Consider the following 14,632-nt stretch of genomic DNA (forward strand, 5'->3'; position numbering starts at 1 on the left):
TTCATATGTGAAGATTATCTCACTGAACAAAACCTGTAAGTATCATAAACTTGTGTTAGCCACGGAGCTTATTTTCTGACATAATCCAAAACGCAATGCAAAAATCACATTCACTTTCTCTTCCGGGAACCAGCGTGATGCTAAACTTCCGGGTTTTGACGTCAGCCCTGGCACACTCTATAGGCAAAGAAGAGTCCTGGCTTTCCTTTTCCTCGTCCTCTTCTGACGACCACTCATAATTTAATTCAAATGTAATTTTGGGGAAAATATCCATCTTCTTGGTGTAATGCTATAGTGTCAGTTTGCGTCAACGTAGCGAGTGTGACAGTTGGTTAATTAACGGTTGTATTTATATTTATAACACCTGTGAGCAGAGTGATTTTACTGTTACATGTCCCAGTGATGTTATACTCTATATCAGCACTCATGGAATGCCTCTTGTCCAATCAAATTACTCGGTCGGAACTAACTGTTGTATAAAAAAGCAATATCACACTCGAGGTCGTGATGTTGTACTGTATATCGTCACGGCTGTAATTGTCTTCGGCCTCGTGCCTATGACCGAATCACAGCCGTGACGATATACATTACAACATCACTCCCTCTCGTGCGATATTGCTTAAATATAGTCACTCTAGGGTTTACTTTTTTTTCCATTTTCCTTGCTGCTGTTTTTCCTCTTCTTCTTCTGTTTTGAATCTCATTCTTGCTCGACTTCCTGATGGGTCCTAGCGCCTCGTGGGGCGGGTACAGCTGACCATTCAGCCAATCGTGCTCATTGTTCAGAGACAGATGTCACCCGTATCTCATGCTAAGCAAAGTCCAATTGGCTGGAAACATGTCACATGGGAACAGATGCCTTCCAGGCTCACAAAAAAAACTTCCACATACTGAGTACAAACACACATTCATGAAATGGTCAAATTATCGTACATTTGGCCTTTTTTGGGATTATTGATCGTACAGAGGGCCAAATTATCTTACAAATACGATAATTATCGTACACCTGGCAACGCTGCTGGGTCCTGAGTGTGGTCTGCTGTCTGCGGAGGGGGGGGCAGCCTGCTACTCATCGCTGCTGTGCTGCTGTGTTGCTGCAGCCTGTGCCAGGGCTGAGGAGCGGGATTTCTACAGACTGTTCTCACACAAGGAGGTAACCTTACAGCTGATTTGTTTACTTCATGAGCTCCAACATTAAGCACGCCAATGAACCTTAATGCAAGCTTGCTTAAAGGACAAAAACAAAAACTTAAAGAGTGCACTCAGGTTAACCCAGACTGCCATGTGAAATATGTGCAATTTCAGTTAATACACTGTTGAAATTCAGCTACTGTGTTTGTGGTATTATTCATTGTGTTTTGCTGAATAACTGAACAGGTTAATTCATTTATTTCGGTAAATAAGTAGCTTTAACATTTCATTGGGTTTATCATAACCAGAGTTCTTCCCATAGCCTCTCAGTGATTATAAATGAGAGTGAGAGTCATAGTTTACCCTAGACATGTTATTTTACATTGAGATGTCTCTTTCACCCTTTTGAACATTTATTTGGTTTGATATTAAATTGTGTTGTGCATAACGTGGTCATAATAGTACGAGCCTAGGGTGAAAGGGTTACATGACTAACTCGTGACTAACGACTTGCATGACTAACAACTGGCAAAGGAGTGACTAACGACTCACGTGACAAAAAAACTCAACGTTGGCTTTTAGTTTTACATGGGACACAAACATTGGGGTCCTGGGTCAAAGACCTGTGCTTGTTGGACCCAGCCACTTCCCCTCCCACCTGCCCTTAATGGATATACTATGTCTGTTGCTTTGACTGTCTATTAATGATGTGAATGAGTCTACACTGGAGTTTGTTGACAGTCCTGTTTTATACAGACACTAAAGGGGGCATTGTGCTGGCAACAGCCTAAGCATCGTTTCATGACACTCTGGAGTCAGACCAGGCCAACTATGCACCTAGGGTCCGGTGCTAATTTTATGTGTTGCCATGTTTCATTTTTGTTCCACTGTCAGCAAAGCAGTGCCAGCGTCCTATGTACACAACAAAAAACCTATCCAGAAATACTGTCTATGTTAATGCTAATGCTGACTACACAATCCATAAACCAAATTCACCTCAAATTTGATGCTAATGCTAGTTAATCATCATTTTATCTCTATCTTGATCAATATTTGTCCCATCTGTGTTGTAAACACCAAAGTAGGCCCAGACTTTTGACTTGAAAGATGATGGTACCTCTCTGATTTGTCTTCCCCCGCTATCCGATTCCACACTGTCTGCCATTTTTCCCTTGAGTTTCTTTTTCACCACAAGTTAGTCAACTTCAGTTCATTTTACAGTCATTTATTTGATAAGAACAAACACAAGGAGTCATGGAGTACTGATACTGGTGGTCAAATTGGCAGGAGACTCTGTTTAGATCACCTGCATGTTTTAATAAAAACTATAGAAATTTGGCTCCAGTGTACTAATAACGTATCCCAAGAGGCAGTAATTCAACATATTGCTTTATCAACATTTTGTCCTAAGTGTTAAGTGCTGTTTGTTTACCTTAAGTATTTGACACTGGTGAGCCTGATCAACACTGTCATTTGAACTCTAATTGGAAACTTGTTACAACTTGAATAACACAGAATTTGAAAAGTTTCATGACAGTTGCCAGATGTCCTGCTTGAAAGATTTTCACACACATTTCTTTGCTCATAGAAAGAGAAGGACCAGAAGTTTGTTTCGTGCATCCGCATTTTTATGGTGAGTTCTCTCTGAGGATGGATGCTCTTTTTAATTGAATTCATTCCCACCTGTCACTCTGTTGGTAAACTCATATTTCTTTTGTTCAAATGTATTTTCTCCCTTCTTATTCCTTTATAGTCATGGAAAGATGAATACATTCGCTGGGATCCTCAGGACTTCTGTGGCATTGAGATGATGTCTATTTCTTCTGAACTAATATGGAAGCCAGATGTAATTGTCAAAGAGATGTAAGTTTGAATGTATGCATGTTTTAACATCAAGATACACTAACCACAGTAACATCACAGTGCTACAGTATTTATTAAGTACAGTACATTCAAAAAGTATTCAGACCTCTTCATGTTATGACATTTTGTTATGCTACAGTCTCATGCTTACATCATTTAAATAATTTTTTCCATAGTAATCAGTTTACACTCAATACCCCACAATGACAAAGGCGACTCCCTTGCTATTCACAGTGGTAAGATGACTTAATATATAATGCAACACCCCCACCCCTTTTATTCAACCTATTCGTAGTAAACAAATCATATCCTTCAATCTGCACCATGGGAGTATGTTCATCATTTAACCAAGTCTCAGAGACAGCTATGGCACAGAAATTCTTGTTCTATTGTTTCAGACAGTCCTGGATTTTGGCGATATTCATACAGAGACACCTACTATTGAAATGTATCATTGAAAAAGTCCGATCAATGATGACATCATTTCTAAATTGTTCCTCTGTAAAATAGTTACATTGCTGAGTTATGTTGTAATAAAATTGATTATCAGGGTCAATATCATGTTCAATATCATGAAATCTGTGGTCTGTGAAGTCAAAAGTTTTTAAACAGAGTTCGTTCGTGGAAATGAAGGCCTGAACAGAGTTTGTTCTCGTCACAGTTTCAGTACTTGATGATAGATTGATATCTAAAATAACAAAAGAAGAACTACAGTCAGCAATTGGGAGGCTAAAAGGAGGAAAGTCCCCGGGGACTGATGGTTACACCCCGGAATGGTATAAAATAATGCAGGACCAATTACTTCCAACACTCTTAAAAACATTTAATTGGGTGCTGGAAATGAAAAAGATCCCCCCCTCATAGAGGGACGCAATAATATCTATCATTCCTAAAGAGGGGAAGGATAAACTCGAGTGTGGGAACTATCGTCCAGTAAGTGTTCTAAATGTTGACTATGGAACTATCGTCCAGTAAGTGTTCTAAATGTTGACTATAAACTGTTCACCTCTATCCTATCCAAAAGAATAGAAATTATTCTACCAGACCTAATACACAAAGACCAGACGGGCTTCATCAGACAGAGACAGACTACAGACAATATTAGGAAAACACTGCATGTTATGAGACAGGTCACTCAACAAAAGCTGGAGACGCTTATAATTAGTTTAGAAGCAGAGAAAGCGTTTGACTCAGTCAGATAGTCCTTCCTGTATAAGGTATTAACAAAATTTGATTTTCATACGACTATAATTGATACAATAGCAGCACTATATGATAAACCAACAGCCAAGATAAAAGTCAATGGAGATCTAACTCGTTCATTCACATTGGAAAGGGGAATGAGACAAGGATCAATCAACACATGAAAGAAGCTTTAGTAAAACCTAACTCAGGCTTCCTGCAGGCATTTTTATCACAGCTTAAGTCTCGGTCTTGCAACAAAATTATATTCAGAATGTACAATGGCATCCAAAAATCAAAACAAGACAGTACAATATATATAAAGGAGAAGTGGGAAAGAGAAGGAAAGGCAGTGATCTCGGTGGAGAGTTGGGAAAGAGTGTGTCAGCTACAGTGGAGGTCAGCAGGGTCAAACATATGGCGTGAGTTTTGTTGGAAGAACATTGTGAGATTTTTTATCACACCCATTCAGAAACGACATCAGGGTAATGGTGATTTTTGTTGGAGACTATGTGGCACTAGTGGAGCCAATCACTTTCATATTTTCTGGGACTGCCAGGTTATCAGAGAATTCTGGGAAGAAATCCATAAACATATAACAAATGTAATGGGGATGAATATTACCTTCAACTATGAATCATACCACTATTTGGGAGATATTGACTTTCACAATTGGAACAAGAATGATAAAAAATTGCTTTATGTGCTATTGGCAGCTAGTAAAAAAACTATCACAAGAAAATGGCTTAAAGTAGAACCACCCACCATCGTGGAATGGATGGATAAAGTACAGGAAATTTACATTATGGAAAAACTGTCATTTTCCCTAAGAGTACAAAAAGAAAAGTTCTATCGGATTTGGTCCAAATGGACTGAGTACACAAAACCTGTAAGATCTGATTTCACTTGAGGCTATTTGTAATTTGTGACTATCCACTCTTCGTTTAAAATACTTTTGTGTGTACCACTTGAACAAGTATTCTATTTAAGATTTTTTTTTTTTTTTTTTTTTTAATTTGTTTTCAGTGTGTGAAACTGAGATGCCTCAGGAAGTGGTTCTGTTCACTGGATACAATACTTGAATGACTTTAAAATAACTTGGAAGAGCAGCAAGGAAAAGACACTTGGACTTTCTGTAATCACCCTGCCCAATTACCAAGGGGAATGGGGCGGATAAACCAAGGGAAAAGACACTTGATGGGGTCCAGGGAAGGATTGCAATGTTGTAAATGAAACTGTAAATATTTGCTTTTCCAAATAAAAAGAAAATTAAAAAAAAAAAATGTAGGGAAATATTTTCATTCATTTGTACTCTATGTGTCAGCCCTGTGATAGTCTGGGGATCTGTCCAGGGTATGCCCCGCCTCTTCCCTAGTGTCAACTGGGATAGGCTCCAGGCCCACTGTGAATCTAGATAAATTAAAATGGAGATGAAACACTGAACAATATGACTGTGGTTCATTTAAATTTTACTTTAGGCAAGACATGACACTGCAGTCAAACTTGATATCCATCTAGATTTGCTATAAAACTAGATGGTATTTAACCATTTCACCTGTTTCACCAGCAGAGCGCAGACATCTTACAACAAGCTAGCAGGTGACTTCACTGGGTTGGTTGTTTAGTATGAGAGCTGGGTACAACACTGTGATTTACTTTAAGTAGTTTTAACTTTGTAAGTGCTGATACAATAGTTTAAAGGTTTGAATGAGATACAACGCACCACAGAAAAAGTTAAAACCAGTTGCCGATGCTTTTTGAGCCAGTAAGACTAAATTTAGTGTGAAGACCTGTTCTGATGGAGTCTGACAACAGCGAGGAAAGTGAAAGTAGGAGCTGCCTGAACTTGACCTGTTTTGTCTGGTTGCTGCAGCAAAACGCTTCTCCACACCAAATAAGTGCTCTACCACTATTTTCATCAAGCTGTCAAACCACAGCAACCACGCAATATGCTTATGACGTCGCGCTTGCATTATTATGTCGCAGCTAACACTAGCCTTAACCCAGCGGTCATGTCCACAAGCCACCTTATATCATGATCAACATCATTCCCTCCTGAAGAAGCCAGGTCAAAAGTAGGCATTTTCTGCATCACAAACCACCGGTAAAAAAAACAAAAAAAACAAAAAAAAAACCCGGTAAGACTTACCATGAGAAGAATGCTCAGGATTGTGCTTCACTTTAATTTCTCCTGTGTCCCTGTGTGTGTCCCAGTTAGATACCTGCTGGTGTCAGTTCTATTTAGTATTTAGTGCCCATCCTTCTCTTGGTGTACAGAATGGACTGTTACCCTTGACATGGAGACACCACACAGATCTTGCTGGCTCTTTAGTAGAATTCTGGAAACAAAGAACTCCCTCCTCAACGACGGCATCGGCTTATACCGTCAGGCTGGTTGGTGATATCATAAACCAAAAGTTTTACTCAGTCCTACTGTTTTACTGAGTCCTTCCCGTTTTCCCAATGGCTCCTTTGCTAGCATTGTATATCCATATTAGTAATCCCAAATTCCAATTCTTCCGTTAAAACAGCAAGTAGTGGACCTGCACCTAATGCCTGCACCACCACTGGGACACCAGCGATGCAATGTGTATCCCACCTGTTGGATACTATGTGACTTTGTGTACATTCGTGCACTACTCTGCTCAAAAAACTCACATATTGACTGTAAAAACCACATTGTCAGAGAACAAAACAACAGTAAATATGCTTTACAGTACCAACTTTACCAAGCCAACCACAACAACCCCTACTGAAGAACAAGCGGACAACAGAGATGAGACAACCAAGTGACATAAAATGGCTTGTTGAAACATGTCTGCATTTTGCTGGCGAAAACATGAAATACAGTCTAGTTTTCTAGCAAATTTAAGAAGATATCAAGGTTGCAGGGTCATATCTTGCCTAAAGTAAAAATCCTAAAATGTATTTCTGTGTCCATTCTCACTGAGGGCGAATATCCGCGCGGATTATTCTCGCGGAAAAATATAAAAGTTGATTTCATGGGTTCTTATGGAAGTTTGCACACCACGGCGGAACTTTCGTGCGGTAAAAAAAGTTTCTGCCCAGACTTTGACCCCCCGCGGAATTCGCTGGCGGAACTACACAGCTGGGCCAATGAAATTGTTTGTTTATAGTCGCGCAGACCCGGGAGAGTCCGAAATCCAGTCAGGCAGGACAGTATGGGAGAAAGATTGATAAACCTCGTTTCACAGCACCACGTCCTTTTTGATAACAGACAGGATGATTTTATGAACAATGAATCAAAGTACAACGTCTGGCAGTCCATTGTCCAGCTTGGTGGCTACGGTGAGAGTGGTAAGTGCTAAAGAAAGTTGATGTTAACGCTTGTTAAACGTTAGCTTGCTAGCTCGCTGCTGCTACTCTCGTCCATGTTCACCCACACCTGTTCACGCAGCGCGGACTTGGAACACAACAACGCCTGTGTGTATGGTTTGAGCGTGGAAAAGCGCTGCGTAAATATTCCGCAAATCCGTCCCGCATTTTCGCATCGCGGCAGTGAGAATGAACCACACTCGTATGAGTGAACTGCGCTGAGCAAAACAAATCTACAAATGAAAAAAAACAACTGTCAGCAGCATCTGTCGCGAGGGCACATCGTGTGCTGATCATGTGTATCATTTAAGCGCTGTGATTGGCCATTGGCGAGGCATGCACGCCTTCAATAGAGCCGCGCGAAGATGCAGCTGAAATAATTTGATGACTGATGACTGAAATGACTGATTCTGAGCGCGGAGTACGAGTGTCGAGATCATCTGAGGTAAAAACATTCGCTTTTATCGTTGGCTGTCTCTTGTTTAACACATAGAAGTTTTTCTTGTTAAATACATTACCATGCTGTTCAAAGTAAAAGAAAGATGCACCAATTACCAGTACATTTTATCTTTTGAAAAGTGCAATGAATGATCCTGCAACGTTTCCTGTATCATGATAAATGTCAAGGTAAATGTCGCCCCCTTGTGGCACTTCAATTTTCCAATTTTCCCCTGCCAATATTGGAGGCAGGCCTGTAGGCCTATTTGCTAATTGAATCCAGAGGAAATATTGGCCAGTATGACCTCATTAGGCAGACTGGGGATGGGGTTTTTTCAGTATTGAGGAGAGGACATTGTACATTTGAGGACACAATTTACAACTTAACCTCTGTCTCTTATTGAGTAGGCCCCTTAGATGTCTTAGAATAGAAGTTTTTCTTGTCAGCACTGCTTCCTTAGTATCTGTAGGTCCGATGCTGAAATTGACTATAAATGCACCCTTTAAAGCTGATATTTCAAAAAATGTCTTCCCAGGGGAGCATGCCCCCGGACCCCCCTAGGCGGTTCATATCCTTCTCTCTTTTTTCACCATTTTCTGTTTGCATCCCTGAATAAGATTAAGACATTCGTCACTGATACATTTTTGCTATGCAATCCAGAGGACAGCTCTGTGTGTCGGAGCCCGCATGTGCGAGGGGCAGGGCCAGCTCTGCCACTGTGTGTCTCTCTCTCTCTCACACACACAGGGGGAAAGTGGAGAGGGCAAAATGCTCTGAAGTATGGTAATAATTTAGTTCAGTTCAGTTCAGCTGTATAAGTCACTTAGTAGCACAGGGTACATACATGTGAAATTCTTAGTCTGGGAAGCTCCACCAATAAAAAAACAAAACAAAACAAAGACAGCACCTTAAAAACAAGTCTAAAAGCAATCAGTACTACCTTAAACCAATTGATAATCTATAAAAACAGAACTAATACATCACTCTAGTAAGGTGCATAATGCTGTGTTATTGCACTGTGATAAAGTGCATAGTGTCATGTTATTGCACAGCTACTCTTTCCTGTCATTTAAAAGTCTGATGGCATGGGTGATAAAACTGTTCCTCAGTCTCCGTGTTTTGAGGATTTTGTATCCTTTCACCTGTTGGGACTGCAGGGGGGTGAAGTGACTGTTGTGGGGGTGGGTGGGGTCCTTGATGTTTCTCAGGGCTTTGCTGAGGCAGCGCTGGGTGTACAGGTCCTCCAGACAGGGCAGCTCGCATCCGGTGAACTTTTCGGCCGTGCAAACCACTCTCCTCAGCGCTGACCGATTATTGACGGTACAGTTGCCATACCAGGAGGTGAAGCTGCTCGTCAGGAGGCTCTCAATTGTGCTGCTGTAGAAGTCCCTGATGATCTGGGGCCTCATGCCGAATTTCTTCAGGCATCGAAGGCCGTAGAGGTGCTGTTGGCTTTGACGGCCACGGTGACATGGCAGTCCCAGGTCAGGTCCTCCCCAATGCTCACCCCCTATTTAAAGGAGTCCACCCTCTCCACCGCCGAACCATTGATGGTGCGGGATGGGTGGGCCTCCTTCCTCCTGCTGAAGTTAACAATGACCTCCTTGGTCTTTGTGACATTCAGGGAGAGGTGGTTGTCTCCGCACCACTGCTCCAGGTTGGTCACCTCCCTCGTGTAGGCAGACTCATCCCCACCAGAGATCAGCCCCACCACTGCTGTGTCGTCCGCAAACTTCACAATGTGGTTTGATGTCTCAGTCGCCTCACAGTCGTTGGTGTAGAGGGAGTACAGGAGTGGGCTGAGAACACAGCCCTGTGGTGCCCCCATGCTGAGAGTCAGTGTGGTGGAAGTGCGGCCCCCACCCTCACCACCTGGGGGCAGTTTGCCAGGAAGTCTAGGATCCAGTCGCACAGGGATGGATTTACGCCCAGGTCCTGGAGCTTCCCGACGAGCTTGGAGGGCACTATGGTATTGAATGCTGAGCTATAGTCCACAAACAGCATGCTCACATAAGTGTCCCTCCCCTCCAGGTGGGAGAGGGTGGTGACACTGCTTGTTGTCACAAGTTCTTTACATGTAAGAGCAGAAAGACGAGCAATCTTTCGAAACATCTAGTGAAAGTGCATCACATACAGGTGGAGAAATGCACTGTTTTCAATCGCTAGCTCGTAGTTCATCTCCCATTACCCCACCCATGTCGGGTATGTTATAGTCTACAATAGTAAAACCTTTTGGTTACTGAGGTGTCAAGCATTCTCTCCCTGTTAAATTCATCATTTTGGGGGGTGAGGGGTTATGCTATAAATCCCTCTGAGGTAAATTGTGAGTTGTGATATTGGGCTTTATAAATAAAATTGAAAATTAAAATTAATTTCTAAACAATGCTGTAGCAGAATGTTAATTTGTATATTGTACTTACATCCATCCACCCATCCATCCATCCATCCATCCATCCCTTTTCACCCACTTATCCTGGACCAGGTCGCGGGGGCAGCAGGCCAAGCAAAGCACCACAGACGTCCCTCTCCCCAGCAACACTTTGCAGCTCCTCCTGAGGGACCCCAAGGCCTTCACAGGCCAGATGAGATAACTCCTCCAGCATGTTCTGGGTCTGCCCTGGGGCCTCCTACCAGTTGGACATGCCAGGAAACACCTCCAACGGAAGGCATCCTGATCAGATGCCCAAACCACCTCAACCCTTTCGACGAAAAAGAGCAGCAGCTCTAAGCCGAGCTCCCTCCGGATGTTTGAACTCCTTACCCTATCTCTAAGGCTGAGCCCAGCCACCCCACGGAGGAAACTCATTTCGAATAGTAGTATCATTAAAACCATAATGATACCCATCCTTATTGTTCAGTGCTTCATCCCTACTTTAAGTAAATACAGACAATGATTTAATGTATTCTATCTGATATCTGTTCAGGTAGAGTGTGTGAGTGTATGTAAGTGTGTATGTCTGTGTATTGTTGTTATTGAAAAAATATATGCAGCAAAGTACATTAATGACATTATGTGAAATTCAGTTTAAAGAATTCATGTTTGTGCTCTTACAGGACAGATCAGGGCAAGGCCCCTCCGAGTCCTTATCTTATCCTTTGGAATAACAGTGAAGTCGTCTTTAAGAAGTACATGGTGGTGGTCAGCAACTGCAGGATGCAAATTTACAAATTTCCCTTTGACATTCAGAGCTGCAACCTCACTTTCAGGTCTGCTATGCATTTAGGTGAGCCCATCAACTGTTGTGTTTAAAAGTTTCATAAGTTCCTGTGTTGTTGTTATTTATGTATTCTCGTGTATGAGTTTTGAATCCATGTGTATGCTTTAATGACTTTTACATTTTATTGTCACCTGCGGACATATACCATATATTTCTTAATCTATTAATGTGCAAGGAAACCTAACAGTTTTATTTTTATCTCCCACTTCAGACAAGGCAATACAGTTTGAAATCATGTTTGACTCTTCAACGACCACAGAGTGGTCTCACGAGTCGATTCAGACCCAGTCCGAGTGGTTGTTCATCAGCATGACCGTCAGCAACATCACTGTCCGTAACAAAAGCTATGTTATTTACACTGTAAGTATACCTGGATACAAACTCACAGAGGTGGAAAATGAACACTCTATGTTACACCTCTGTGTTTCTCAAGTACAAGTAGGGCACTTTACTAAAGTATTTCCAATTTGGAGTCTTGAGAGCCTTCTGTATCTGCATATAGCCTCCACTACACCATTGCATCTGACCCTTGAACAACATTTCATAGATCTCCATGAAGAGGCGGTCTCTCCTCTACATCGTCAACTTCTTACTACCCATCCTGTTCTTCATGTGTCTGGACTTGGCCTCCTTCCTGATCCCTGACAGCGGGGGCGAGAAGCTCGGCTTCAAGGTCACTGTGCTGCTTGCTGTCACTGTGATGCAGCTTATTCTCAATGAAATTCTGCCTTCCTCTTCAGACAGGACTCCACTTATAGGTAAAGAAGACCAAGAATCTTGCCTTTTAATAAACTGTTCTTCATATGAGCAGGAACAGCACTTATCAAATCAATGTGTGGTTATTTGTCTACATTACCAATGCTGCTTGCCCCTCTCAGCTATTTACTGCATTGGGATGTTTGGTTTGATGCTGCTGAGCCTCCTGGAGACGATTGTGGTGATGTATCTGATGGAGAAAGACTCTGAATCCCAAGACAGCGACGCAGATAGAGACAAAAGCCTGTGTACGGACTGTGGAGACAAAGAGAGCAAAGTCAGCTTCCACAACTGTTTTAGAGGTGAGATTCACTAAGTTTGTAGATGTATTTATGTTCTCAAAAGACAAAGTCAGTTAATCCAAATGTCCACCTTTAGCTACTTTGATTCTCTGAAACAGGCACATGTAAAACTTGGAACACAAAATGGTCAGCTGTGTTACTTTGAATATGTACTAATCATGCTGTGTGTCTAATCCATCTTTCCAGAGGTTAAGAAATTACACTGTGCGTGTATCTGTGATGTGTCTCCTGGTGAAGCGCCATCTGAACGGCTGTCGATGGCCAAAGAGGTTAGAATTAAGTTTCAATTCTTAAAACCTAATAAGATAAAAACTAAACTAAAAATAAATCAATTAATAAATCACCCAAATATTTAAAAAAAAGTTTTTCATCAGATTAGAATTTGGTTAATTGCCAAGTAGATTTTTGCTATTTTGGCGCATAACAATAAACATAAGACCCGTTTCCAGCGAGCAGTACGGCATGGTACAGTTCAGGTACGATTTTTTTCTCTTTCCACTTCGAAAAGTTGTGGATGGTACCAATGGAACCGTTCTGCACCGTCCCCATTTTTGGTCCCCCCTCTGTGTTTCATTCTGTTATTCAACAGTCTGATGGACTATGGGTAGAAGCTGTTGGTCAGTCTTGTTGTCCTGGATTTCACACTCCTGTAGCGTCTGCCTGATGGCAGAAGTGTGAAAAGACTGCGGTTGGGGTGTGAACTGTCCTTTACGATGTTGTGGGCCCTCCTGATGACCTTGCTGTTGTAAATGAATGGAAGGAAAGGCTGCTCCTGGGATGAGTTGTGCCATTTTTATCACACGCTGGAGCGCCTTCCTTTCCTGAGCTGTACAGTTTCCATGCCAGACTGTGATTGAGCTGTACATCTACAATATTGGTGGGTACGCCAAATTTACCCAGCTTTCTGAAGTACAGTTGCTGCTGGGATTTCTTGATGATCTACTGTGTGTTGTGAGACCAGGTGAGATCCTTGCTGATGTGGTTGCCGAGAAATTTAAAGGTTTTCACCCTCTCTACCTCTGTCTCACCTATGTGTAATGGCATGTGCTCCCCTCTCCTCCTCCTAGGATCAATAATCATCTCCTTGGTCTTGTCTGTGTTTAGGGAGAGATTATTATCCTGACACCAGGCCACCAGTTTTGCCTCCTGTCTTCTGTATGATGTCTCTTCCCCACCAGTGATCAGCCCAATGACTGTAGTGTCATCTGTGAATTTTATAATTCTGGTGTCGGTCTGGGAGGCCACACAATCATGCATGAAGAGCGTGTACAGCAGGGGCTCAGCACACAGCCCTGGGGGGTCCCTGTGCTTATAGTTCACATTCCTGATCGGCAGTTTCCAACTCTGACTGACTGAGGTCTGTCCGATAGGAAATTTAGCACCCAGGCACAGAGGGAGGGTATCAGTCCGAGGGTGAAATCTAGAAATCTAGTTTGGTTAACTAAAACTTACTTAGAAAGAGTAGTAGAAAGAGTAGTTCAAACTACTTTGTAAAAACAAATTATCAAATAGACAATGTAATGGGTGGCTAGATCACAACTGATACAAAAATGTGAAAGTCAAATGTTGCACTTGCATTAGCATAATATTGTTATTTAACCCAAGTTAATTAAACTATTTTTAGGGCAGCAGCAGCCAACTGACGGAGGAGTGCCATGACTCTGAAAAGCTCTCGGATGAGCTGGTGGACGCGATGAAAACTCTGAGTCTGCTCCTCAGCAGCAGGATGAAAGGAAAGAAGTGGGGCTACTGGACCAGAATGACTAAAACAATCAACAAAGTTTTCTTCATTTTCTACATCACAGCTGCCTCTGTGTTTTTAGTCTACATGTTTATCATGTGGAGTACTCCAGAATAGTGCCTATAATTCTGAAAACTGTCATGCTGCAGGTCGACCAACTCTGGTGTAACTAACTTGAGTCACTGACCACACACTTTACTCTCACTCTCCTGGCCTATATACCTAATCCTAACAGTGGTTTTCTTTTACATCATGTTCTGCTGCTTTAAAGCTGATGATTGAAGGTGTACTTGGCTGTTCAGGAAGTATTTAATCTATCAGTGGTATCTACACACATCTGCTGTTTGCTTGTTAGGCACAGTGGTTCACATCAAACACACATGTTGTCTTGTAATATTCTAGTAAACTAAAATGCCATCAAGTGTTAGACTCATGTCTTTGCTTTGGATAAATAAGCACAGTCCACCAATACACATATTAAAAAAGAATTATATATGGAGGTGTTAACAAAATAGCATGCAATCCTACATAAATCTAACAGACAATGTTTATAATTACCTAAAAACATAATATGTAAAAAGAAAAAATCAGATATGTAAACTATGACACATGCAGTTAAAGTGCACGAAAATTCATATCATGCATGTTTTCACAGGTTTGTTTT

General features: G+C 41.7%; 1 protein-coding gene across 1 annotated transcript in view; it reads left to right on the forward strand.

Annotated features, from left to right (window-relative positions):
- LOC126400232 (5-hydroxytryptamine receptor 3A-like) overlaps positions 1-14,128 on the forward strand; it is a 52,415-nt gene extending 38,287 nt beyond the window's left edge. Inside the window, exons 10-11 of the mRNA XM_050060793.1 lie at positions 12,414-12,496; positions 13,852-14,128. Coding sequence (XP_049916750.1) covers positions 12,414-12,496; positions 13,852-14,085 — 317 coding nt within the window. The 3' untranslated portion in view covers positions 14,086-14,128. The remainder of the gene's footprint in view (positions 1-12,413; positions 12,497-13,851) is intronic.
- The last annotated feature ends 504 nt before the right edge of the window (positions 14,129-14,632 follow it).

The sequence above is a fragment of the Epinephelus moara genome, chromosome 13 (genome assembly GCF_006386435.1).
Source record: "Epinephelus moara isolate mb chromosome 13, YSFRI_EMoa_1.0, whole genome shotgun sequence".
Classification (NCBI taxonomy): domain Eukaryota; kingdom Metazoa; phylum Chordata; class Actinopteri; order Perciformes; family Serranidae; genus Epinephelus; species Epinephelus moara.